Raw genomic sequence first — 27,042 nt, forward strand, 5'->3', positions numbered from 1 at the left:
CTGTTGTCAGCATTATAGAACATCTATACTACAAAGATGTCGTTAAATAGGATTTGTTCAATCATGGGATTCTTATATGATCTGCTCTAGAAGTTCTGATTTATATCTCTGATTCATAAAACTGGGGCTCCATGGTTTTGAAAATACACTGATTTCTCGGTCACGATTTAACAGACTTCTTTGAGATGCTCATTTCAACATTTACATAATTTATAATTCCAAATGTATAAAAGACAATGACAAAAGCATCATAAATAAATAATGGAAACTGAAATAGTTATGTCAAAACTTTTGGACCTTCGATAAATTAGCAAAACTGTAACAGAAAAAGGTAAAAAATACAGTCAATGTGACAACAAAAAAGTGAAGCCGGTACTAGGAACACTTCCAATGTTTCCAACATCCAGCACAGTCCTGTGCCCCCAGGGCTCCACCACGAGCTGGTTTCAGGCCTCAGTCTCAACCTTCAATGAAGACTGGTCTCTCGGGGAGGGGGAGAAGTCTGAGTGGGGAGGTGGGAGAAAGTGGGTGAGTGTGGCTCTGGCAGGGGAAAAGGGAACCGACCTGCACCTGATCATCTGGAATTCAGGTCTATGTGGATAAACAGAGGAAATGGAGAGAAGGAAAAACCTCATAGCCACCTTAGAAAAGGTGAGGTGGCACACTATTTTCTTTTTGACAATTCCCAATAACTCCAACAGAGGGACAAAGAGAGGGTCAAAAGGGTGAATGACTATTTTTCTTGCAGGGTCCAGAAAGATCCCCACTTTGCTGAGGGGGAACGCAAAAGAAAAATCTGCTAGGTGTGCGTGGGCCATGGCTAGAGCGAGTACAATGAGGGAGAGGTCAAGGGCAGGGTGCCAGGCTGGTCTGGGAGCCTCGGAGCCTGGTCCCTGGGGCAGGTAGAGCTCTACGGTGTGTAAAGCTTTCTCCTCCTGAGAGTGATCCCAGCTCGGGAGCGGGGAATATTCAGGTAAAAGAGAATGCCTAGTCAGTATTTCTTGCTGCAGGGGGCTGAAAGAACCAGGGAGGGAGAAATCATGTTACGACCAGTGAGATTTTGTTTTATAAAGAAAGGAATATATGCATTTCAACCATTAGTTATATACTCTGTCTATACTACTCATTTAGGAATCATGATAAAATAGGGAAATATTTCAACTGAAAAATATGTACCAGCACTTTCTTTGTCTGTGCTTTTTGGTTGCCCCGTTACGTCCTGTTCAACACAGCTCATGGAAAAGAGCTACCCTTTGTCCGTTTTTTAGCCTTCAAAGACAGATTCCTAGATAGCTTCCTTTTGCCATTGTTTTTTTCTCCTCGAATGGGAAACTTGGAAGAGAAGGGGGGAGGGCGTGTCACTGTATTAACTACGATCGCTGGAATGAACAACTGGATAACAGAATGAGAACTCTGTGCCTCCTAGACTAGGTCGACGACACTTAACTAACAAAAGTGGCAAGACCCTGCGACTATTAACGTCTGTTACCATAGTTCTGACAGGAAACCAGGTGGGTGGATCATTACTGATGGGAACACAGGTTGGGATGAAGGTGAAGTGAGGGAAGTAACAAACCGTTATGGGATAAGAAACTTACAAGTCACAATTTCTCAAATGAAAGAGTTCTAATTGGTGTCACTGCTGGAGTCTTTAAGCCCTCCTTCCCTGGCCTGATACGCATGTTCTCTCTCCGTGGGTGTGGGGGCCCTGGATTCAGGGCAGCTGGGATCACTGCCAGTCTCCTTTTCAGACGCAGAAGCAGGTTCGGGGTTGTCCCCTTTTGTTTTCTTCTTCCTCCTCTTCTGGCTTTCCAGACTTATTATTTCCGAGTGTCTGGCCTGCTGCATGGCTGGCAGAGCCATGCCCATGCCAGGGGAGAGAAACATGGATGGGTAGATGAGTCCAGGAGACACTCCCGGGAGAAGAAATGGGTTAAAAGCCACAGGACTACTCGTAGTTATTGCAGGTTCGGATTGATCCGAAAATGGACTAGGGCCAGGCTTGTCTTCAGCTAATGTGTCTGTTTTCACATCGTGGCTGGCCGGCTTGTCCTCGGCAGTCTTTTCCGAGGTGGCCGTGCCACTTTTCGTTGTGCTTGACAGAGGTGCCGGTACGGCCGAAGCGCAGGTACTGGCCATGGGTGCGTTGAGGAGTCCCCCGACCCCAAACATCTGGGGCACAGCAGCCATTCCTGGCAGCATCATGGGCAGCATGCTCAGGGTGCTCTTGACTTCTTCACCTGTGGGCATGGCGGCAAAGCCAGCCGGGAATCCCACCAGCCCCGTGAGGGGGATGCTGGGCATGTTTCGCATGTTCTGAAGCGCCACCAGGTCCATGCCGGCAATGAGCCCGTTCATGAACAGGGGCCCCATTCCCGAAGGTGAGTCTGCCACGATGGCTGGGGCTTTCAGGAGGTCAGTGCGAGGCCGCCGGCCCCTCCGGCGGGACCCCGTGTCCCGAAGTGCAGGCTCAGGCAGGGTGTGGTTAGATTTGTTTTCTGGAAGAAACCCCTGCAAAATAAAAAAGAATGAGAAACACCACATCCTGAGAAAGGCTAAATAGTGAGTGATCGACAGAGAAGATGACCAAGGTACTTCTTTGGCCAGGCCTGGCCCTGGTTCATGAAGCAACCCAGAATTCCTGTGTACTCATCCACCCAGGGTTCAACAACTCTTCTGCCTCGCCACACCTGAAGTCTCTTCTCAAGAGCCTACCACTCCCAAGCAGGCAAAATCAGGGTCACCCCGAAAAGCAGCCTGCACATGGAGAGCTAGAGATAACTATGGAGGTGCAGAGCTCGGCTGGGCCTCTTGTGGCTTTGATCTCTGGACCAGACCTTTGCATTCCTTTCTCATACTTACAAAGGAGGGAGCTTTTTTTGTTTTGGGTGTTTGGGTGGGCTTGGGTGGTGCTTAGAGGTTACTCCTGGCTCTACACTCAGGAATCACTCCTAGTTGGCTGGGGAGACACTCTGGGATGTTGGGAATGAAAGGCAGGTCAGCTTCATGCAAGGTAAGTGCCCTACCCACTGTCGTGTTACCCGATAAACAGAACAGAACAGAACTTTGAATTGAAGCAACAAACAGATGAGGTTTTGGAGCAGGCAGGCCTGAGCATCACCTGTGCTCAGAAATCCCCCAGCTGGGAGCTTCGACCAAGCCAGTTAACTTCTCAGTGTTCTGGTGAGAAAGAACAAGGGTCCCAGTCTTCAGGGTCAGTGGAAGAGATGATGTAATGAATGGGCCATACGAAGGACTTCGTAACTGGGGGTGTGTACCCCACCCCTCCAATCCTAAGCTCCTTTCTGTTCAGCATCAAACCTTGGGGACTTTGAGTGTCTGCTCTGAAGTGAATGCACACTAGATGTGCTGGCTTCCCTAAGAGAAACCACCAAGCAACCCTCTATTCTGTGGTTTCCTCTGCAGGGAACCATGTGGACTGCAGCTGCCTGGGGCGTCAGCACTGCATCTGTTCACAGGTTGGGTAGTTCAGAGATGGGAATCAAGGGACCAGTAGGGTTTGTCAGATCAATGAGCTGAGGTGGGCAGTGCAAAAAAGAAAGTGCTGCTCAGGAGCTGGTCCACTGTGGGCCGCACACCCTCTTTGCTCTCCCGGACCCCATCTGTTTGCAAAGGGAATAGAGGGGATAGGCCCTTGGCTGCCTCTCACCCAGACTCAGCTGAAGGCTCCTCCTGGAGGAAACCCTTTCCCACAGGAAAGATTTCTGCCAGGACTCTGGCAGACATAAACACCCAGAGGGGTTTTGGGGGTGGCTGCACACACCTTCCTTCTTTCTTCCCTTGGACCCATCACAGCACCCCAGTCACAGCATTCAAGGGGACTCATGCTTGCTCTTCAGCAGTTGGTCATCAAAGCACAAGGAGTATAAAGGAGAAAGGGCTCAGGGCAGTGAGTCCCCCTTTCTGAACCACTTTGAAAGGAACCAACAGTGACTGTCCGAGGGATTATCCTTGTGTCCTGCCCTAGAGACACGGGTGCTGAAGAACTGCAGAGTGGCCTCCAGAGACCTGTCATCCTGGGTCCTGCTGGAGACTCAGGTTCCCACAGGACTGGGTTGTGGGGTCCCGTGGAGGTCCAAAGGGCTCTACCAAGTGGTGCAAAGTGGGAGAGTTCAACGGTATCTCCAGAAGCTTAGCAACTTCACGACTCACCTTCCTTTCGGGTTCTCGCTCACTCTAATGCCGTCCCTACCTGTCTGTCTGCAAAGAGCAGGGGACAGGGATGTGGCCCGCATCAGCTATACTCTTAGCACAGCAAGACAGGGGGTACCACCAGTCTTAATGAAAGAAACTAGGTCCCCAAACCCTTCTCTCAGCCCCCAAACCCTTTCACATTAATCTAGAGAGGTGGAGAAAGTCAGAGGCCAGGGTATCTATGGTGAGCAGTGGGGAAATCTTGTCCAACCTGCCACTCTGTGCTGTGACTCAGCAGCTCCATGAGCCCATGGTTTACACATTTCTTCCTTCCAGGACCCAATAGGTCTCTGCCTAGGGTTGGTCATAGGGATTAGAGCACTATTGCTGTTTTACTGAGCCAAGTGCACATCTGTATGTCAAGGGCTTCATAAGGAGTTGCTGGGACACAGGGTTCCAGAGAAAGGCAGGGAAAACATGCTTTCTGTGGTGGCACAGAAGGCAGTGAGGATGGCGGAAAGTTCGGCTAGAGTAAGGCCAGTGCCAGGAAGTCATTTACCAAGTCAGACTCCTTCGTGCTGTGTGGCCCCTGTACCAACTCAACTGATCCTCACATTGATTGACCCCAGACTCTGCCTGGTAACCCTGGCTATCTTCCTGGGAGCTAATATCTTTTATTTATTGTTTTCTGGGTCATACCCACCAAGTACTCAGGGTTTAGGGCACCATATGGGGTACTTGGATTCAAATTCAGGTTTGACCATATACAAGGCACGTGTCCTACCTGCTGCTGCACTGTTGCTTTGGCCCTACTTGTATTATTTTTATTCATTTATTTTGGTTTCTTTGGGCCACAAATGGCGGTGTTCGGGGGTTACTCCTGGCTCTGCACTCAGAAATTGCTCCTAGCTTGGGGGGGGGGGACCATATGGGATGACTGGGATCAAACCCAGGTCTGTCCTGGGTCAGCCACATGTAAGGCAAATGCCCTACCGCTGTGGCACCACTCTGGCCCCTGTACTATTTTTAAAGTTATACACTGTCTTCAAGAAAAACCTGGTTTTCACAGGCAGAAAGCTCTATGACAGTTAAATTGGTTCAAAATCTCTTTCCAACCTGTTCAGCTTAGCCCCTTCTCACCAGTGAGGGGGCAGGGATTTGCCTAGGGGCACAGTGGGGCAAGGACAGAACAGGCTAGAATTTAGGTCCTGTGGTCCCAGGATACCACATCATGTGGGTCTCCAATCCAACCAAGCTGATTGGTATCTGGCAACTGCTCATGTGAGCCCTGAAACCTATCACCCAGACAGCAACTCTGGTCTTGCTCCTATTTCTGAAGAGAGCAAAACTTCATGCATGGGGAACCAAGAGAGTGCAGTTCTCCCTTGAGTCCATCTTTGTGCAATCTCAGGTCCCTGTTGGGCATCCCACATCTCCATCCAGCCAGACAGGAGTGGCCGCAACCAACTATAGTGCTTTTCTGAGCATTCTTCTCTGAACCCACCCATAGCCCAGAGCTAGGAAAGATGTTGGGGTGTGTTTTTCCTTCATGTGCCCAGAGTTCCCTTATAACTGTCCCTATGACTCCATAGTGGAAGTGCAAGATTAGTGTTAGCAAACTTTCTGTTGTGACCAAAAATAAACCCAGGGAATATTGCCTCCACCTTCCTCCTGAATGATCTGCCAGGAACAACAGGGCTTTGACAAATTTTGCTTGTAGCTGGAGGCACTCAGAGCTAGAGAACTCATTCAAGACCGGCTTGCATTTCACTAGACCTTTGCTCTCTCCTGGCCCCGTTCACATTCCTCAGACATCAGGAGGCCCCCAAATGGCCTTCTTGTCAATGTGCTGAGGCCCACTAATATATAGAGGATGTGGCCCTTTCTGAACTGAGATCCTGCTAAGAAAGCACCAGACACCCACCTTTTCTTTCCCCTGCAGAATTGGAGAGCAGAAGGCCCCAGCAGTGGGAAGTTCTTTGTCCAAAGCAGAGACCCACTGGCAGAGGAAGCCGGTGCTCACCACTTCCTGTGGGAGGGGAGGGAGCCCCTTGAGTCTCCAGAAACTCTACGACCACACACAGTGGCCAAGTCAGACTCTGGCAGCTCTCCCTGTGGTAATTATACCCTGGGAGCTAATCCGCTTCCTTACCCAGGAAAGAGCAGGGGAGAGGGCACCAATATCAAGGAGAAAGAGAATCAGGCATTCATGCAACTCTGGAGGCAACATGCTCTTTCCAGGCAGTTCTATGGGTATCCCAGCTTGGCATGGACAAAGTCATCAGAGCACAACAGCATTTATCCTAGAGCTGGCATATCCCAACTCAAGCAAAACTCCAATGCAGGGGCCGGGCGGTGGCGCTGGAGGTAAGGTGCCTGCCTTGCCTGCGCTAGCCTAGGACGGACCTCGGTTCGATCCCCCAGCGTCCCATATGGTCCCCCAAGAAGCCAGGAGCAACTTCTGAGCGCATAGCCAGGAGTAACCCCTGAGCGTCACTGGGTGTGGCCCAAAAACCAAAAAACAAACAAACAAAAAAAAAAAAACTCCAATGCAATGGAGAAGGGGGAAGTGACCCTCTTCCTTATTCCTTTCAGGAAGGTTAAATAGGCCTGCATTCATTGAGCAAGGAGAGATCTAACAAAATTCGTGTGTGGATACATGTTTACAAATCCTAAAAACAGGGCTCGAGAGATAGTATGACAAGTAAGCCACTTGCCTTGTGTGTAGTAGACCTGGGTTCAAGCTCTGAGACCACATCTTCCCCCTGAGTCAAGCTAAGAGTGATCTCTATGCATGGAGTAAGGAGTAAGCCCTGAGCACCACAGGGTGAAAAACTCTCTTGTCCCCAAAGAATCCTAAAAACAATGTACATATTAGTTCTAAAATCTGTAGGTGATAATAGTTTAATTTTTTGTTGTTTAAGGGCCATACCTAGTAGTGCTCAGGGCTTACTTTTGGCTCTGTGATCAGGGATCACTCCTGGTGGGCTTAGGGGACCATATAGGATACCAAGGATTGGACCCGGGTAAGCCACAAGGCTAGTGTCCTATTAACTGTATTACTGGACTAGCCTAATGGTTATAGTTTTATAGAAAAAGTCTTGGGAGACATGTAGCATTTAGGGGTGAACTATCATGTATGCAATTTATTGTCAAATGGCTCAAAAAGAAATAACTATATATGCATGAGAACAAATGGAACTGACCAACATGAACTATATAAAGGAGGTGTGTACAAACCTGCCTTTGTTTCTGGGCAACATCTAGCTTACTTCTGGCTCTGTGCTCAGGGATCAATCTTGGTGGGGCTTGGGGACCTTATGTGCTGCTGATAGCCTCGGTCAGAAAGCACCTTACCCATTATTCTGTTCTGTTCGGTTTTTGAAAACCTGACTTTAAGGACTGATCTGATGGTCTCTGGAGTACAGAAAACTGGCTTCCTAGGGGTAGCAGAACCTGTGATGCTAAGTCGCAACCCCCCCCACCCCCCCCAAAGTCTCAGATCATATGATGGGGCTAAAGGAGGAAACAAATTCCTCTGGGTGTTATGGGTTGGTTCTCTTGGGGAAAGGAGCACAATACCCCGTAGGGCTTCCATTCCAGGAGGGAAAGGAGGCACTCTGTGTGAGGAAGATCTAGCAGCTGAGGACCAGGTAGACAAGTGCACAGGCCCCCACAGCAGGGACTGGATTTATTTCACAAAGATGGGAAAGTTTGGGTCCAGAGGTATAGTATAGCATGTCAGTGCTTGCTTTGCATACAGCTGACTCAGATTCTATCCCCAGCATCCCATATACGCCCCCCCCTCAAGGCATTGCTAAGAGTGATTCCTGAGTGCAGAGCCAGGAGTAACCTCTGAGCATCATCAACATGTGTGGTTCAAAAACAAAAACACACACACTAAAAAAAAGGGAAAGTGCCTCTTTGGTAGAGGTGGGCCTGGCACAGGTAGAACATAGGCGTTTTGGCAAGGGGTTGGCCTTTGTAGAGGAGTGAGGAGCACTGATTTCCAAAAGACATGTTGGACATACAGAAATAAACGAGAAATTTGTGTGTGTGTGTGTGTGTGTGTGTGTGTGTGTGTGTGTGTGTGTTGTGTCAAGTCTCCAAAGCAAGAGAGTTCAGAGATTACAATAAAAGAACTGCGATCTGGGCCCGGAGAGATAGCACAGCAGTGTTTGCCTTGCAAGCAGCCGATCCAGGACCTAAGGTGGTTGGTTCGAATCCCGGTGTCCCATGTGGTCCCCCGTGCCTGCCAGGAGCTATTTCTAAGCAGACAGCCAGGAGTAACCCCTGAGCACCACCGGGGGTGGCCCAAAAACCAAAAACAAAAACAAAAACAAAAACAAAAAAACCCAAAAACAAAACTGAGATCTCTCCTGCATGACTTAAGAGAAATGTCTGTGCTCAGATGAAAAACAAATTTGAAGGGACAGATCAAAAAAAATGGGCAGGAGGTAGATTTCTGTGTGGGTGGATTTTTCTCCAAACCAGCCAGAGCCCTGCCCGGGTTGTGGCCCTCAAACACCCATCAGCCTTGTCCTGTGCAGCTGCTGCTGAGGTGTCAAAGCCCAGGTGACAGAACCCGTGACGACTTCTGAACTCGGAACCCTACACTTTCTGTCTGCACATGGAGGAGAAAATGACTGCAATGGTAGGTTTTTAGAGCCAAAGAAGAAATCTCATCCAGGCAGGCTCACGAAGAAGGGGACTCATCCCAAGGACAGTGGGAGTTTCAGGGGCCCAGGAAAAGCTTGTGAATTTATGGACAGCCCCAAGGATCGATCAACTGCTATAGGGAGTGTCAGACTTCTGGTTGGGGCAGAACACACTAGAGGAGGTTAAATGTTAATAGGCCCAAGTTCAACACATCTTCAAGTTGAAATGCTGTTACCGCCCCCTAGAGGTTATAGATTTCTCAACTCAAATTTGCACTCATCTGTAAACTATAATTAACTTCCGATTTGTTACACTCGAAGCATTTTGCAGATGTCTTTGAAGTCTCTTCCAGGCTCATGATTCTATAATAGGAAAAGGGCTGTGTTTGGGCTCAGCTGTTTTCCATTGCCAGGGAGGATGGCCCAGGAGGAAAACTCTTAAAACGGTAGCAAGCAAGACCAAGATTAGAAATAAAATTGCCTAAAACTGAAGTTTGTTCAACACTGGAAACAGGAACCTGACCATAGCGATGCTATTTTCCCCCCCATGATGCTCTACAATGGGGCTAGGAATAATAAGTCCAGCTTTGGGAACAAAATCCAAATAGCTTTGGCGGAAAAGGCCAGAAACCGATGAAGGAGGCCACATATTGCTGAAGGTGTCCTCCCCAGTCACCTTCCCCCTGGCCTGGCCCTTCCTATGGGGAGCACACATGGAGTCTGTGTGGCCAGCTCCATGGGAATACGTCCCACTCCCTTACCCTCAGTCCTGGCTCCTTGGGGACAGCAGGGACCCTCTCTTCCCCGCTCAAGGAGTTGACGTCTAATTTTCCAGCTTCCTTACAGCGTGGTCTCCTCTGCTTTGGTTTGTCTGAAAAATTCTAGGAGGCAAATGAAAACCAGAATCACAAAACAGTCACCAATTCCTCTGGTGAGAGCAGAGCTTTTCACCCAGTCTGCAGTTTGCTAGTCCACAGACCTCATCGAGGTGCTCTGTGAAGCAGTATTTCTGAAGCAGGTGGGAAACTGGCTCTGTGAGCTTCCTGAATGACCATACTAGACACCTGGGCTAAGCGCTAATCCTCTCTGGGCTGCTGCTTCCTCCCTGGAATTTTCTTTGTCTTTGTTTCCCCAGATTCTCTCTTCCCTCAGACCTTGAAGGTCTGAGGAGCATGTGAAGTTATAGACATATTCTCCCTTTCTGGTGGGCTCTGAGATGTCATGTCTTATGAATAAATTGTCTCCAGAACAAAGATGGTGGCAGGAGACAAGGGCAAATGAAAAAGGGGAGGAAAAAAAACCCCAACCCAATAAGAAAAGCCATCAGTGCTTAGGAGATGGCTCCTACAGATGTCTCATGAGGGACTTGAGGCAAAGGTAGTGAGAAGGCTGGAGGAGGGATAGGCCCCTTCTTGTAGAGCGGGAATGCACACACTTGGATGGAATACAGGATGTTTTCATGAAGTGGGAACACTTGTGCAAACTGAATGTTTGCCCCATGAGCTGATGCTGTAATTTTATGGTGATCTGGGGGAGAAGGGTTGAATACAGTCTATTCTGTGAGAGCATTCTGAGAGGGGATTTAAGTTCTGTTACGGAAACATTTCCTCAAAATGAGAATTTTCCTCCTTAACTACAAAACCATGTCCCGAGATTCCTCCTGTACTTGCCTTTCTGGACTCCCCAGCAAACTCCTTATCAAAAGATGGCACCAAGTTATCTGAAAAGCAAAGCATTGTGGGAAGCCCTCATAAACACTTACTGCTCCAAAGCTGGGGGCTTCCAAAGAGTAGTCAGCCTGTTGCCTTAGCCAGTCCAGCAGACTCTTGCTGGGAATGGGTTTCTCAGCCTGGGCATTGGTGGCTGCAGCTGGCTCGGGTGCTGAGGGAGCAGGCAATGGACCCTCTGGGTGGGTGGCGTTCAGTGGGGCCTGTGCCTGGTCTTCATGGACTTCCTGGATAAAGGGAAAACAAGTTGAGTGCACTCGAGCATTACAGAAATGAATCCTAGTTTCTAAAAAAAGGCCACAGAGGTGGTCTTTGAATTTTTCCATCCATTTGTACCCTATTATTACTCTGTTGGTGTGCTTGATTAAGAATCTGACACAAACTGCTGAGCCACACATATAAGCATTCACATATGCTGGGCATTCGCTTTACCTGAGTGCACCCCTTCCCCTGTTGTCTGCAGGCAAAGGTCAATTCCCATCTGCTCAGGGTCAGCACACCCCTCTTTGTCTTAGTCACTAACAGTCCTGGCCATACTGGCTATGAATCTTCAAACTTCCTCACTGCACTCCATCATAGCCTCAACATAACATAAAATGCCACTCTGCATTTTACTTATCCTTTTCTTCCTCAAATGTCTACATTACTCATCTCTGTACAATCAGTGTCTGTGGCGGGTTGGCTGAAGAAGCACAAAGTTGATGCTAAGCAAATTAAATGAGGTCATTTTTGTAAAAGTTTGAAGGACTGGGCAGGAGAAAGACCTTGCGATTTTAGCTTCCCAAATTATATACAAATAGCTCAGTAATAAAGCCCCCAGAGAGTAAGAGATCAAAATATGGCTTAGTTTTCTACTTTGTCATTTATTCATTGCAACATAAATTGAGTAAATTATTGAATGATTTTAAGTTTCACTTTGCTTGTAAATAAAATGGATAACTACACTTATCCTCAGGGTTGTTATGAGGATCAGACAAGAGGAACTTGTAAAACTCTGAATATAATACCTAAATATATAATAACTCTAAATATAAATATATTTATGGCACACATAAATAATCAAGTAACAGTTTCGTTGAATACTTAACACTTTATTCGTGTGTTTGCGTGTGTGTGTGTGTGTGTGTGTGTGTGTGTGTGTGTGTGTGTGGTTGGGCCATACCTGGTTAAGTTCAGAAATCAGTCCTCTAAATATAAATATATTTATGGCACACATAAATAAGCAAGCAACAGTTTTGTTGAATACTTAACACTTTGTGTGTGTGTGGTGTGTGTGATGACATAAATAAGCAAGCAACAGTTTTGTTGAATATTTAACACTTTATTTGTGTGTGTGTGTGTGTGTGTGGTGTGTGTGTGTGTGTGATGGCACAGATAAATAAGCAAACAACAGTTTTGTTGAATACTTAAAACTTTATTCATGTGTGTGTGTGTGTGTGTGTGTGTGTTGAACCCAGGTCTGACATGTGCAAGGCAAATGCCCTACCTACTGTGCTACTGTTCTGACCCTTAATATTTTATCTATTTTATTATTATTATTATTTTGATTTTTTGGTCACACCCGGAAGCACTCAGGGGTTTCTCCTGCCTCTACACTCAGAAATCACTCCTGGCAGGCTCGGGGGACCATATGGGATGCCGGGATTTGAACCACTGTCTTTTTGCATGCAAGGCAAATGCCCTACCTCCATGCTATCTCTCCGGCCCTAATATTTTATTCTTAAAAAACAAAAAAACGTCCTTCATGCAGAAGGATGGTGGTTCGAATCCCGGCATCCCATATTGTCCCCCGAGCCTACCAGGAGCAATTTCTGAGCATGGAGCCAGGAGTAACCCAAGTGCTGCCGGGTGTGACCCAAAAACCAAAACCAAAACCAAACCAAACCAAACAGGGGCTGGAGCGATAGCACAGTGGTAAGGCGCGTTGTTTGCACTGCATGCAGCCAACATAGGATGGACCCCGGGTTCAAATCCCAGCATCCCATATAGGTCCCCTAAGCCTGCCAGGAGTGACTTCTGAGCTTGGAGCCAGGAGTAACCCCTGAGTGCTGCTGGGTGTGACTCAAAAACCAAACCAAAACAAAACAAAACCAACAATCCCAAAACAAACTAGAACACGTGTCCTGTTTTGAAGCTCAAAATATATTACATGGGAAAAAAGCAAAATACAAAGAAAAGGGTCAGTGGTCTTAAATTTGTTAAGCAAAGTCTAAGTCAGAGGTTCCCAAACTTACTTGGCTTACCACAGAATTTAATCAACAACAACAAAACATAGTGTCTCCTGAAAAATCTACTTTTTTTAAGGGAAGAACAGAAAGTGGTCCTAATTACATCTCCTGACCCCAGAGGGCAGTACCATCCACTTTGTACACCCGGCCAGGTGTACCATTTTATTCTTCTTTTTTTAAAAAAAATCTTTTTATCTTTTCTTTTTTATTTGTAACAATGTCTTCTGAAGTTATTAAAAAAATTATATTTTGGGGGGCCACATCTGGTAGTGCTCAGGAAACCACTTGGGGTGCTGGGATCAAACCCATGTTGGCGTTGTACAAGGCAAGTGCTACCTTTGCAGTCCCCAGATTATGGGCGTTGAACAGATTAAGACCTATGGACATCTGAGAAGACCGATATATAATAAGAAAAGGAGGACAAGGGAAACATAAGATCAAAAGGCTAAAGCTGCAAAGAAGTGCTTGTTGGTCAAAACTCTGCCTGAGTCTTGCATACCTACCAAGATTCCTGCCTGGAGTGTTTGCTCCTTCAGGAGAATGAGGTCCATCCCTCCCTCGGCGTGTTTCCGTCTCCCTCTCCGCCTCCTCATGGCAGCGTCATCTCTTCTAAGGCTTCCATTGACGATCTGCCCAGTCACAGGATGGATCAGGCCAGCTTGGAGAATACCAGATAAGTCCATGCCAAGGGCTCCTTGAAGTGAACTGATAGCCCCAATCTTTGGGGTGCTGGCACTCACTGGGAAAGGAGATGTGCCTCCTGGGGATCCCTCTGATGCGCAGGAGAGGTCTATGGCCGACTCCCCATGCCAGCCGTTGAGGATGATGGGAGGGTGTCCATGGGTAGTTGAGAACTGTTCTAGGCTCCGGCCTTTTGCATCCCTGTCCACATCAAAATCATAAGGACGTCTGTGCTTTTGTTCTTCCTTTGTGTATCCTGGACTCAGGAAGTTCTCCTGCTAACAGAGACATGACAAGAGAGATCTGAATGCCACACCGACTGAAAGCCAGCTCTTTCTCTACTCTTTACTTCCTCCACTACCAAAATTCCTTAATCAGCTTCGTATTAGTTGTTCTAACTCATGATATGTCAAACTCCAGTACCAAATCACCTATTATCAGGTTCTGCATCAGTAGGCTTAAGAGTCTGTATTTCTTTCTTCTTCTTTAGCTTGTTGTTAGGACAGACCCAGTGATGCTCAGATGTTACTCCTGGCTCTGCACTCAAGAGACACTCCTGGTAGGCTTGGGGGACCATATGGATTGCCGCTGACAAAACCTAGGTCAGCGACGTGCAAGTATGCCTACCCACTGTTCTATTGCTCCAGCTCTGAGAGTCTTCTTTTCTAATAGGATTACAGATGCTGCTGAAGCCTTAAATCCATAAACCACATCTGTGTGTCATCCTTGCGCAGGATCCATGCTAATCTTCTCTGTATCGTTCTAATTTTAGTATATGTGCTGCCGAAACGAGCACTCCACAAATGACATTTAGAATGACAAAATAATTTAGAGAATCTCAACTTCAGCTGGACACTGAATTCATTAGAAATTAGGAGAAAAAAAATTGAATACTCAGTCCACAATTCACACCAATTAGAATCAGGAGATTTTCAAGTTCTCCAGGGGATTCCATTATCAGACTCAGAATACTAGCAATGCACCTCAAATTAAACCTGATGAGTTCAAGAGACAGTACAGGTGTTAAGGTGCTTGCCTTGCATGAGGCCCACTTGCACCTGAGTGAAACTTTAGTATAGAGCCATACTTAACCCCTGTGCACTTATGGACAAACAAGTCAAACAAAACAAAAATCAAAATAAATGAAGTTTTAGGTTTTGTTTTGGAGCTACACTCAACACTTTGGGGTGGGGGTGGGGTGGCTACTCCAGGCTTGGGAGTTAACTCCCAGTGTTGCTAGACTGAACTTAGGGCTCTCATATGCAAAACATATGCTCCAACTTTCTAAGTTATCTCCCTGGCATTAAAATTAAGTTTTAAACTCACAACTCATTTCAACTATGATTTCCTTAAATTCCATCAGCTGCCGTTGTTCTAGCCCTACAAGTGCTGAACACTAATCCATTCCTGTCTTGTTCTCCTCATGAGTCATGCCTGCCAATTCAACCCCTTCTCTGCATATACTCTGCCAAAACCTATTTGAGAACTTGATCTCTTCATCAGATCACCACGTGGATTCCAGCCGCTGAGGGACCCCCTCACTCCTAGCCTTTGTCTCCCACAACCCATCACACCACCTCCAGCTGGGCTGCAAAACCTTGCTTTCATCAGTTTTGATTATTTGTTTCACTCAGTGCAATGGGCCATATCGGAACTGGGGATTGACCCAGGCGTCCACCGCATGCAAGACAAAACACCTTAAACCCCTGTGATCTCTTGCTGACTCTGCTCCAAATTTTTAATAGTGCTTCAATGTCAATGGAATAAAATCCAAATTCTTCAATTAGTACTAATTGCTTAAAAAGAAAATGTCATCTGTCCAGAAAATACTTGCAGAATGAATGACTCAACTGAGACATGCCAAGTGTCACTGTTTTTTGCTTCTCATGCCCTCCTTACCTTATGGACTGGGGCCACCAAGGCTGTACCACTGCTGAAACTGTGCTCTGATGCCTCTGGCTCAGAGAGGCTGCTTCGGGAGCCAGCACTGTTGGTTAACACAGGGGCGGGCAGCGTGCCCGAGGGCTCATACTGCTGGCTGGAGGGCCACTTCCCCTTTAATACCACGTGGCAGATATTATCTAGGCGGTTGATTATCACACGATCCTACAAAAAAAAGTGAAAAAACTCTGGGGACTTAGTACCACGTTATCAAATTCAGAGCCCTTGAGATCAAGAACCAAGTTTTTTTTTTAAACCAGAAGGAGTGGATTATAAAAGAGCATACTAAAATGTACTCACTTTATAATCCTTAAAAATAAATTTCACAGAACAGTGAAAATTTAAAACATTCTGACACTTCTGTCTGAAGATCTAGTTACATGACTTATCAATAATGTTCTACTATTACAGTGATTATCTTTTTTTTTTTTTTTTTTTTTTTTTTTTTTTTTGGTTTTTGGGTCACACCTGGCAGTGCTCAGGGGTTATTCCTGGCTCCAGGCTCAGAAATTGCTCCTGGCAGGCACAGGGGACCATATGGGGCGCCGGGATTCGAACCGATGACCTCCTGCATGAAAGGCAAACGCCTTACCTCCATGCTATCTCTCCGGCCCCTACAGTGATTATCTTTTAAAGAATTTAAACATCTCTGTCCGAAAAGTCAGTTCTTTTTTTTTTTTTTTTTTGGTTTTTGGGCCACACCCAGTAACGCTCAGGGGTTACTCCTGGCTATGTGCTCAGAAGTTGCTCCTGGCTTGGGGGACCATATGGGACACCGGGGGATCGAACCGCGGTCCGTCCAAGGTTAGCACAGGCAAGGCAGGCACCTTACCTTTAGCGCCACCGCCCGGCCCCGAAAAGTCAGTTCTTAAGAAGCACTTTGAGATAGCTTTGAAGATGAGGCGGAACACTGGCTCTGGGAAGTACCTTTGGCCACTCGGAGAATGAATAGAGGGTTTTCTCTTGGAGCAGCTGAGCAATGGTAGGCGCACGAGCCTCTTGGGGGTCTTCCCCATCCCCTGTGATGCCTGATGCTGAGCTCTTGCTCTCCTCTTCAGAGTATTTCCCTAGGTAATCTGGGAAGAAAGATAGGATTAATCACTCAGGAGAAGAGTGATCTGGGAGATCAGGTTAAAAATATTTATTATTCAATCTCCCCATCTAGGAAGCCCAGACTTGGCCTGAAGGTATAATAGGGCAGGGGTCTCAAACTCGCGGCCCACGGGCTGTTGGCGGCCCTCTGTACAACATTTTGTGGCCCGCGGCCGGCCTTCAAATATAGCAGTATTCGCGATTATTCGCTTACCGAATAATCGCAATAAAAATCGCATTAGTAAGAAAAAATTGCATTAAACATTTGCATACCCCGAGCAGTTCATTTCTGGGTATGCAAATGTTTAATGCGATTTTTTTCTTACTAATGCGATTTTTTATTGCGAATATTCGGTAAGCGAAATCCCTTATGCAGCCCTGCCTCACCCGACTTTGCTTCCTGTGGCCCCCAGGTAATTGAGTTTGAGATCCCTGGTATAAGGACTACCAAGCCTAGACCCATCGCTGCTCAGGGGCACTGGACCAAGTGTTGCTGGGACTAACTGGGGCCTCCTGTCTTTCGCTGGGGCCCCGTCTTTATCTTTTCTTAGTTTCTACTCTCATTCCTAACTAACATTTAATAATTACTGTAACACCAGTTGTTATAAAAGCTGTGTCACTTAGGTTACAAAAACAAAGACTACTCTAGGTTAACAAAGCAAGGCTGTGTGACAGGAGCCCGTATTTTTGCCTCCATAATATAAAAAAGAGAGACTACAAGACAGGAGAAATATTTGTATATATCCAGGAGTGAGAAATGAGCAACAAGAGCTTTTTACTTTTCATATAACAGACAAGAAAAAAATAAACATTCTATTTTTAATTTTTTGGGGGGAGGCCCATATCTGGCCATGTTCAAGAATGGCACTCAGGATCACCCCTGGCAAGTGTTTAAGCATGAAGGATGCTGAGGATTGAACCCAGGTTGGCTGTGTGCAAGGCAAGCACTCTACCATAGAGGCTGATTGTTAATGAGAAAAAATGAAGAAATAAGGAAACAAAAGCAAAGTAGATCAATTCATGAAGAAAAAAAGGGAAACAAATCTATATTTATATCACTTCAGTGATGAAACAGAAACGCAGCTCATTCTTTGAATCTTTTTAAGAAGGTTTATGAATGTGAAATGTCTCTTTTGAGATGCTTTGAGTAAGAGGATAGGAAAGGCATGGAACAGCAAGGCAGGAAAAGCTGTGCTCATCATTTTTGTTCCTGAGAGATATCAAGGATGTCAACCCTTTGGTGCTGTAGATAGTATAATAGGCAAGATGCTTGCCTTGCATGTGGCCAACACAGATTTAATTCCTGGTACCCTGTGTGGCATCCTGAGCCACAATTAAGTTGGTCACAATTAAGTCCTGCAGGTCAGGACAGAAAATGCAAATTTCACTCTAGATCCAATGAGGAGCACCTTTAAGTGGAGATTTTAAGAAAAGAAAAAGGAAAAAAAAAAAAAAAAAGAGGATAGGGTCAGAGCAATAGTACAGTAAGTAAGATGTTTGTCTTGCATGAGGCTGACCCAGGTTCAAACCCTGGCATCCCATATGACCCCATATCCCTTCAGGAGTGATTCTTGAGTGCAGGAGTAAGCCCTGAGCACTGCTATATATAGTCCCCAAACAACAGCAAAATATATGTGTATGTGTGAAATCTAAGGCAAAAAAGAGAAAAAACAGGGGAGGTGAGAGATAGGGGAGAAGCCTAGAAGCTGTACATGTATGGTCCATTCTTCACTCAGGTTCTTTGCCCCCACTGAATCCAATCCACAGAGGATTTCCCATCCCTGAGACAGCACTATTCTACGGGCTTAGTTTATCCAAGAAGACAGCCCAAGTGGCAAAGCACACGCTTACTATGTGTGAGGCCCTCAATCTGAAGCCCTGCAAGACAAGTTCAATCCCAATCACTGCTGGGTATAAACCTGGTAACCCCTACCAACAATGGGGATGTCCCCTTCCTCTAAAAAAACACCTTCACTGCACTGGGGGTCAGGCTTTCTTTCCAGCACTCAACAAAGCTCACTGAGCCCTTGATTACCCTATGATCCAGCTTAGCAAGGGGGACTTTACCACCAAGGACACCAGTGCAGTTTTTCTGCTGGGTCCTGTCTCTACTCAGTGGACCCATCTGTATTGATTTCCTCCCCACAACAGAGTTCTTAAAATGTGGGCTTTATAAGCTAGTGTCTCTTAGGGCCCTCTGTGACTTGGTGTGAGAACAGTTGTAGTTTCCACTAGCTCCGCCTGGATCAGCCCAGGCTCCTGGTAAATGAGCTACTTCTATTCAGCTTCTCTGTCCTTACTGTAAATTTTAAAGTGGATGCCAAACGCTTCCCAGACAAACTACTAATCACACTGACTAAAATCAAGATTTTTAAGGGAAAGGAAAGTTTAATATCTACAGATCTCTAGCGTTTAGCTTAGTTTCTTCCTCTTTCCCTTAAAAGGGGTGGGGCGGAGCTTCTTCTGGGTGGTGGTTGGATGCTCAGTGCTTGAGCAAGAGTAGTATGCCAAGGGGGATGTAAAGTGGGGTCTCATGGTCTCCCAAGCCTGGTTAGAACTGATTCCTGAGCACGTAGCCAGAAGTATCTCTGGATGTATTTTATCCTCCCCATCCCACAATATGATGAAATCCACTTGAATTTTTGTTGAGTCGTGTGTAACCTTGCTATTTTCGTTTTTTATTGAGCTACTGAAAGGAAAACAAAGGGAATGAACGTATGTTGTATCTCAGGATTTTGCTAATAATATTAACAGTCCCATCTTCGCTCACCTTAATAATGATAAAATAGGTATACATTTGTGAAGAGTCCTATGCCCGTTCTGAACTGATGCAGAATCCTGAAGTTTCCCCACCTGGGTGTGCTGTCCCAAACCCAGCATTTTGTAGAAAGCAAAGAGCCCCTGCGCAAATCCCAGGACTGATGCAGCCAAGGTGCATCACCTATAACTTTTCTCAATTTTCTGAATGACTGCAGTTCATTCACTACACTACCCTGTCTGATTTGTTTCCAGACTCAGGTCTGTGAGTTTTGGTTTTTAAACAAATGGTGAATGTGGCAGCTGTTTCTGAGATAAAACTCGTAGCAGCACCCCTACCCCACCCATCTTCACTGTGTGAGAACTGGTTAGTCTAAGATGCCCCCAAAACCACACCCACCGTACCTTGGCTATGGCAGTTTCCATCTCTATCATAATCATCTTTACCCTCGAAATCCATGTCTTCTGCTTTGAGTTCACTTCCTTCAAGAGGGTATGGAGGGAAACCTTTCTTGCCTTCTGCATTTTCTTTCCAAGATTCTTTTAAAAGATCAGGCTTCAATTTAAATGGCTCTGAGGGAACAGCAAGGGGCTCGCCCTCCATTGCAGGATTATTTGTCTGGCTTTTGTGCAGGCCTGGGCTGTAGCCCTTGGGTTTCTCCAGTTCAAACCCATCATTCTCAAAGCCCCGTGCCCACCTCTCCATGTGTTTGCAGGGACATGAATAGGCTGCTGGAGGAAAAGCATGCTGTGGCCCAGGGTGTGAGAGTAGCATGTCCAAGTTTCCTTTTCTGGCTTCGTCAACATGGAAGTCTGAGTTCTTTTCCCCTTGCACGCTCACCATAGGCTCGGTGAGTTGCAGAGTCTCTGGCCGTTCCCTGAGGCCTGCTGCCATGTCTAAGCTGTCCTCCTCATTTTCCTCCTCTTCTTCTTCCTCATCACTGTGATTCTGACTCAAAGTCAATTTACTTTCTAAACTTTTGCTTTCTAGTAAGTCAATTAGCTGCTGCTCTGAAGACAGGTTTCTTTTGGAGTCGCAGGCACTAAGATTGCACATATCTACAAACCCACTTTCATTTCCTTGATCCAAGGAAGGGGAAGCTAAGGATTTGGTTTCTAGTTGTCCGATGGTCTCCGGACGCTGCCGTACTTCATCACAGCACAAGTCCTCTTCCTTTGAAAGGGACATCAATAAATGTTTTCCATTTTTTATGTTCATTTGAGCCACTCCTGCTTCTAAACTGCTCATCACAGAAGACCCTGAGGTGGTGTCTGTCTCATGGCCAGCAGGTAGGCAGTCCCCATGACTGCTAGCTGTGATGGCAATTGTGTCTTTCCTGGATTCCACATCAGTCCCTGGGTTCTCCCGAAAAGATCCTGGTTCTTGGCTGAAGGCCTTCTTACCACACATCACACTCTCCAATGTCTCAGGAAGCACATTGTCATCATGGGTGACAGAAAGTACGTCCTGAACTTTAGAAATGAAGTTTTCGCAAGTCATGTCTGATAAGCTGCCCCCAGGCAGACCAAGATCATCTCTGCTATCTATTTTCACGAGATTCTCAGGCTCATTTTCCAGGGTCTCAACAGTTCTGCTCATTGGATTGTATGTGAGAGATTCATATAGCTTGGAGTTGGTTTGATAAAGGCAACAGAGACTTTCTGGTGCCTGGGTATCAGTTCTTTTATGCTGGGCATAGTTTCTGTAGGCATCCAGGAAGGACAGCTGAGGGTCTGTCATGATGTAGTAGTCAGTGCGGTTCAATCCATGTTTTGCAGTGCCAATAAGCAGGTCTCGGTCATGCTTCCCACATTCCCACCAGACTGGGAGGTAGAGGCTGGGCCGGCACAGCTGGAGACGCTCATGTAGCTGAGGACATGTCAATACTTGCTCTCGGATCTTCCGTAATAGTTCGATGCGGTACAAAGTTTTGGCAGCTCTTTCCTCAGGGATGGGTTCAACGTAAATGGTGGGATCTAGGGGGCCTGGAAAGGCAAGTACAGAGTGATCATTTATGGGAGCTCTTAGGTCCTCACTTTGTACCTGAGCCCTTTAATTTATGGACTATTTCATCCCCTGATTCCTCAGCATGATTATCTGGGTGTGTAACTTAGTCATCATAAGAATTCTGACATGCCATCATCAGCCCTTTATTAAGGCTGAAGGAGCTCAGAGAAGCCAATTTACTCAAGGTGGTAGAACCAGAGTATGAATCTGGGTCATGTCAGTGTGATTTATAAGGTCCAGAACTTTAAAATTTATCTAGCTCCTTTGTAATAAAAACAGAAAGGAAAAAGGTTGATCCCAATCTGTGCATGCTGCCTTGTGGCCCAGAACCTGCCAATGCTTGTTTTAACTTTCTAAAATACATTCATAAGCCATTCTTATCTACAGATAAGAATGGGGAGTAAGAAAGTTTTTGAAAACCCCAACAGAAAGCAATTTTTCAAAGCATCAGCCACTTTTCTATATAGCTACAAATCAATATATGAGAAAATGAGTTTACTAAAATTTAATCTAAGGCTCAAGTTCACAGCAAGGATAAATCTCCATATGACTTACAAAAACAAACAAACAAAAAAACAATTTTGAGAAAGGTAGCAACAGCAGTACCCTAATCTTTTTCTGAGGTTTTAATCTGAATTTCACTTTTTGCTGGGATGGTGGCATTTTGGGACAGCTAGTTTGTCCCAAGGGTCATAAAAGCTACTCTCTTTCCTGGAAACTTCAGGTAGACTCCACTGTTTACAGTGCAGCTAAAGAAATTCTCTACCTTTTCTTGACTCATCTGACATAGTTTTGCTTACCACCATCCTTCCATGTAGGCAGGCGACAGACATTCCGGCACATGGCCACGAAACTATAGAAATAGTGCTCTAGGCTCTCATCAGACTTCTTGTCCAGTCGTGAAATAATGCGGAATTGTGTCCAATCAAAGGTTTTCTTCTCTTGGTCATAAACAACACCAAAAGAAGAAACGGTTCTATAGAAATCTGCTTGCTCTCGTCTGGTCCACCTGAGGTTTAAGAGAGGGAGGAGATGTTTTCTCTTTTAAAGAACAAGCCAAATACATTCACTCAGAGTCAGAAGTCAAGAAAGCAGCAAGAAAATCATTTGTTTATTTCATTTTTGTGTGTGTGTGTGTGTGTGTGTGTATGTTTCATCTGGTGATGCTAGGACATACTCCTAGCTTGGGAGACGAATTAGGTTATCGGGGATAAAACCTGGGTAAGGTATAGAGATAGCATGGAGGTAGGGCATTTGCCTTGCATGTAGAAGGATGATGGTTCGAATCCCAGTATCCCATATAGTCCCCCGAGCCTGTCAGGAGTGATTTCTGAGTGTAGAGCCAGGAGTAATCGAAGTACAGCTGGGTGCGACCCAAAAACAAAAACAAAACAAACAAAAAAAACCCAACAAATCTGGGTCAAACATGCTGGGCCACAAAACATACCTCCATAAAATCAAGAGGATAGAAATTATATCAACTATCTTCTAGGACCATGATGCACTAAAAATAGAAGTGTATTACAAACAGAAATGGAGAAATAATTTTAACACCTGGGAATTAAACAGCTCACAACTAAACAACCAGTGAGTCAGAAAGAAAATCAAAAGATTCCTGGGGGCCGGAGCAATAGCATAGCGGCAGGGCATTTGCCTTGCATGCAGCCAACATCTATGGACCTCTGGGTTTGATTCCTGGCAACCCATATATGGTCCCCCGAGCCTGCCAGGGGTGATTTCTGAGCACAGAGCCAGGAATAACCCCTGAGCGCCATTGGGTGTAACTCAAAAACAAAAAACAAATTCCTGGAAACAAATGAGAATGAGATAAATTATCAGAATTTATGGGACACGGAAAAAGCAGTATTAAGAGATAAGTTTATAGCTTTGCAAGCATTCATCAGGAAGGACCTACATAAATAACAACCACACAGCTTAAGAAATTGGAAAAATTATCAACAAAAGCAGGCAGGAGGAAGAAAATAATAAAACCTAGAGCAAAAATTACAAATTGGAAATAAAAAAATACAATCTAAAATATCAATGAAAGCAAGAGTTGGTAAACAAGATCAGTAAACCATTAGCAAGACTAAAAGAGATAAAATTCTAATAAACCAAATCAGAAATGAAAGAGGAATGTCACAACATACACTACAGAAATTCAAAAGGCATCAGATTACTTTAAAAATTGTTATGCCATGAAATGATTAAACCTAGAAGAAATGGGTATATTCTTGCACTCCTATAAACTTCCAAAGTTAAACCAAGATGACTTGGAATACCTAAATAGATGTTTTACTATTGAAGAAATGGAAACAATAATCAAAGTCTTCCCCCAAACAAAATGGCCTAGATTGATTTGCTAGTGAATTCTTTCAAAACTTTAAAGAAAACCTACTGCTAATCTTTTCAGTTTCTTCCAGGAAATTGAAGAAACAAACACTCCTAAATAGTTTCTATGAAATTAACATCATGCTGATATCAAAATTAGACAAAGAGACAACAATATCAACAACAACAAAAAAGAGAGTTATAGGCTGATATACTTGATGTAAAGATCTTCAACAAAATGCTAGCAAATAGAACCTAACAATTAATCAAAAAAGTCATATACCATCACCATGTAGGATTTACCCTGGGGATGCAAGGATGGTTTAACATACATAAATCGATCAACATAATATACCATATATCAATAAAAAAATTAAAAATCATATAATCATATAAATAGATGAAGAGAAAGCATTTGACAAGATCCAGCACCCACTAATGATAAAAACTGATAATAATAATATGAAAATTGAAGGAATTTTTCTCAACATAGTAGTCAAAGTCATTAACCACAAGCCTATGACAAGCATTATACTTAATGGAATAAAACTATAACTCGGGGCTGGAGAGATAAGATAGCACAGCGGTGTTTGCCTTGTAAGCAGCCAATCCAGGACCTAAGGTGGTTGGTTTGAATCCCGGTGTCCAACATGGTCCCCATGCCTACCAGGAGCTATTTCTGAGCATATAGCCAGGAGTAACCCCAGAGCATAGCCGAGTGTGGCCCCAAAACCAAAAAAAAACAACAAAAAAAACCAAAACAGAACAAAAAATAAAACTATAAGTCTTTCCTCTAAGATCTGACACAAGACAAAGTTGCCCACTCCCACCACTTCTAGTCAATAGAGTACTGAAAGTATTTGCCATAGCAATTAGGTAAGACAAAGGTATCAAGGGCATCCAGATAGGAAAGGAAGAAGTCAAGCTTTCACTGTTTGCAGAAGACATGATACTTTATTTAGGAATTTCTAAAGAGTTTCTAGCAACCATAGCTTTATATAGTAAAGTGTCAGGCTACAAAATTAATACACAAAAATCCAGGGTTTTCTATATACAAATAGTGAATGAGAAGAAATATTAAAAAACAATCCCATTCACAACTATGTCTCAGAAAATCAAGTACTTTGGAGTCAATTTAACTAAAGAGGTGAAAGATTTATAAAACTCTGCTTCAAAAAATAAAAGAGGGGGCCGGAGAGATAGCACAGTGGCATTTGCCTTGCAAGCAGCCGATCCAGCACCTAAGGTGGTTGGTTCGAATCCCGGCATCCCACATGGTCCCCCGTGCCTGCCAGGAGCTATATCTGAGCAGATAGCCAGGAGTAAACCCTGAGCGCCACCAGGTGTGGCCCAAACCCACCCCCTCCCAAAGAAAAAAAGAAATAAAAAAGGAATAAGAAAATGGAAACACATACCTTGCTCATGGATTGGAAAGATCAACATCATTAAAATGGCACTGTAAAGATTTAATGCAATCTCTAGAAGGATACTCATGATATTTTTCAAAGAAATAGATCCAACATTCCTGAATTCATATGGAATAAACCTCCACGAATAGCTAAAGCAATCCTTGGGAAAAAGATAGGGGCTTCACTTTCCCCAACTTCAAACTGAACTATAAAGTGTTAATAATTAAAACAGCATCATTTTGGAATAAATAGCCCCTCAGATCAATGGAAAAGACTCAAATATCCTGAGATAGAGCCTCAGATATATAATTAATTAACTTTTGATAAAGGGGTAAGAAATACAAAGTGGAGTAGGAAAGCCTCTTCTCAAGTAGTGTTGGGAAAACTGGTCAGCTACATGCAGAATAGTGAACTCAAGACTTCTCTTTAACACCATGCATGAAGGTCAAATAAAAATAAAGACGTGGATATCCAATCTGAAACCATAAGGTTCTTAAAGAAAATGTAGGCAGAATTCTCCATAACACTGAAGCTAACTCATCATCAAGGATGAAGCATCACTGACTAAGCAAGTAGAAGCAAATAAACAAATGAACACCAAACTCAAAAGCTTCTGCTCCTCGAAGAAAATGGTGACTAAGATACAAAAACTACCCAAGGAATGGGAGAACTATTCACTCAATATCATCTGACAAGGGGTTATTATCTAAGATATATAAGGCTCTGGCAGAGCTTAACAAAGAAAAAAATCACCTAACTTCATCCAAAAATGGGAAGACAAGATAACGGAAACTTCTTCAGAGAGATATAGATGGCCAAAAGGCTTATGAAAAAAAATGTTCCACATCATTAATCATCAGGAAGATGTGAATTACAAGAACAATGAGATATCATCTAACACCACAGAGATTGGCACACATCAAGAATAACAAGAACAAAAAAAAAAAAAAAATAACAAGAACAACCAGTGCTGACACGGATGCGGGGGAAAAAGAAACTCTTATTCACTGTTGGTGGGAATGTTGACTGGTCCAGTCTTTTTAGAAAATAATATGGACATTCCTCAAAAAACTAGAAATTGAGCTCCCATATGACCCAGCAATACCACTCTTAAGAATATACCTTATTCCCCTGAATCAATGTAAATATGTACCTAAAATACTGTGAAAGAGATGTAATCCATTTTGGTCAAAATACAAATTAAAAAAAAAACAAAAAACCTTAAGAGCCTAAAACCACAATGCAAAAAGTCCCCTGCATCCCTATGTTCACTGCAGCATTATTCACAATAGCCAAAATCTGGAATCAATCCAAGTACCAAGAACAGATGATAAAGAAACTGTGGTATATCTACACAATGAAACACTAAGCAGCTTTTAAGAAATTTGAAGTCATAAAATTTGTTTATACATGAATGGATATACATGAATGGAGAGTATTATGCTGAGTGAAATGAATCAGAGGGAGAGAGATACACAGAATGATGGTATTCATTTATGGGTTATAAAATAAAGATAGTTTGGTAATAATATCCAGAGACAACAGAGATGAGAAAAACCAGTACACGACATGAAGCTTGCCACAAAGAGTGGGGTAGTGCAGTTAGGGCAGTGTAGTTAGAAATGATCACTGTGAACAAGAAAGGGGTACCCCTTCAGTAACAATGTTACAAACCACAGTGTCTAGAAGGGAAAAAAAGGGAGTGAGATAAGAAAAGTGGGAGGGAAAATTGGGGACATTGGTAGCAGGAAATGTGCACTGGTGATGGGTGTCGAACAACTTTATGACTGTGTATTTCCTGGCGATTCAATTAAATAACTTGTTAAAAAATAAATTATAAACAAACGAAATATACCTGGGTCAGTCACATGCATAGCAAATACCCTCCCCACTGTACTATCACTCCAGCTTCTGTTCATTTTTAAATTAAATTGGGTAGAAAACTTATAGCTAAAGGACTTGGCATCCTAAGACTATTTTCCAATCTTTTATGGCTTTTTCTATTTGTTTTGTTTTTATCTACTTCTAAGCCACACCTGCATTTTTGCTATTTCT

The 27,042-nt window shown here is 44.4% G+C and overlaps 1 protein-coding gene and 1 pseudogene across 3 annotated transcripts in view; both read right to left on the minus strand.

Annotated features, from left to right (window-relative positions):
• Positions 1 to 998: 998 nt before the first annotated feature.
• The window catches only part of CHD6 (chromodomain helicase DNA binding protein 6), a 238,513-nt gene continuing 212,469 nt past the window's right edge, over positions 999 to 27,042 (minus strand). Inside the window, exons 30-37 of one of the 3 annotated variants that reach the window (XM_049779100.1) lie at positions 22,048 to 22,256; positions 19,645 to 21,225; positions 16,318 to 16,466; positions 15,349 to 15,555; positions 13,272 to 13,724; positions 10,576 to 10,767; positions 9,575 to 9,694; positions 999 to 2,511 (exon numbers count right to left, since the gene is read on the minus strand). In XM_049779100.1, the coding sequence (XP_049635057.1) occupies positions 1,627 to 2,511; positions 9,575 to 9,694; positions 10,576 to 10,767; positions 13,272 to 13,724; positions 15,349 to 15,555; positions 16,318 to 16,466; positions 19,645 to 21,225; positions 22,048 to 22,256 (3,796 nt within the window). In that variant the 3' untranslated portion in view covers positions 999 to 1,626. Of the gene's footprint in view, positions 2,512 to 9,574; positions 9,695 to 10,575; positions 10,768 to 13,271; positions 13,728 to 15,348; positions 15,556 to 16,317; positions 16,467 to 19,644; positions 21,226 to 22,047; positions 22,257 to 27,042 lie in introns of all 3 variants that reach the window. The other 2 variants (XM_049779099.1, XM_049779101.1) reach the window with 2 other exon arrangements.
• Positions 14,146 to 14,245, minus strand: LOC126019925 (uncharacterized; annotated as a pseudogene).

The sequence above is a fragment of the Suncus etruscus genome, chromosome 9 (genome assembly GCF_024139225.1).
Source record: "Suncus etruscus isolate mSunEtr1 chromosome 9, mSunEtr1.pri.cur, whole genome shotgun sequence".
Classification (NCBI taxonomy): Eukaryota; Metazoa; Chordata; class Mammalia; order Eulipotyphla; family Soricidae; genus Suncus; species Suncus etruscus.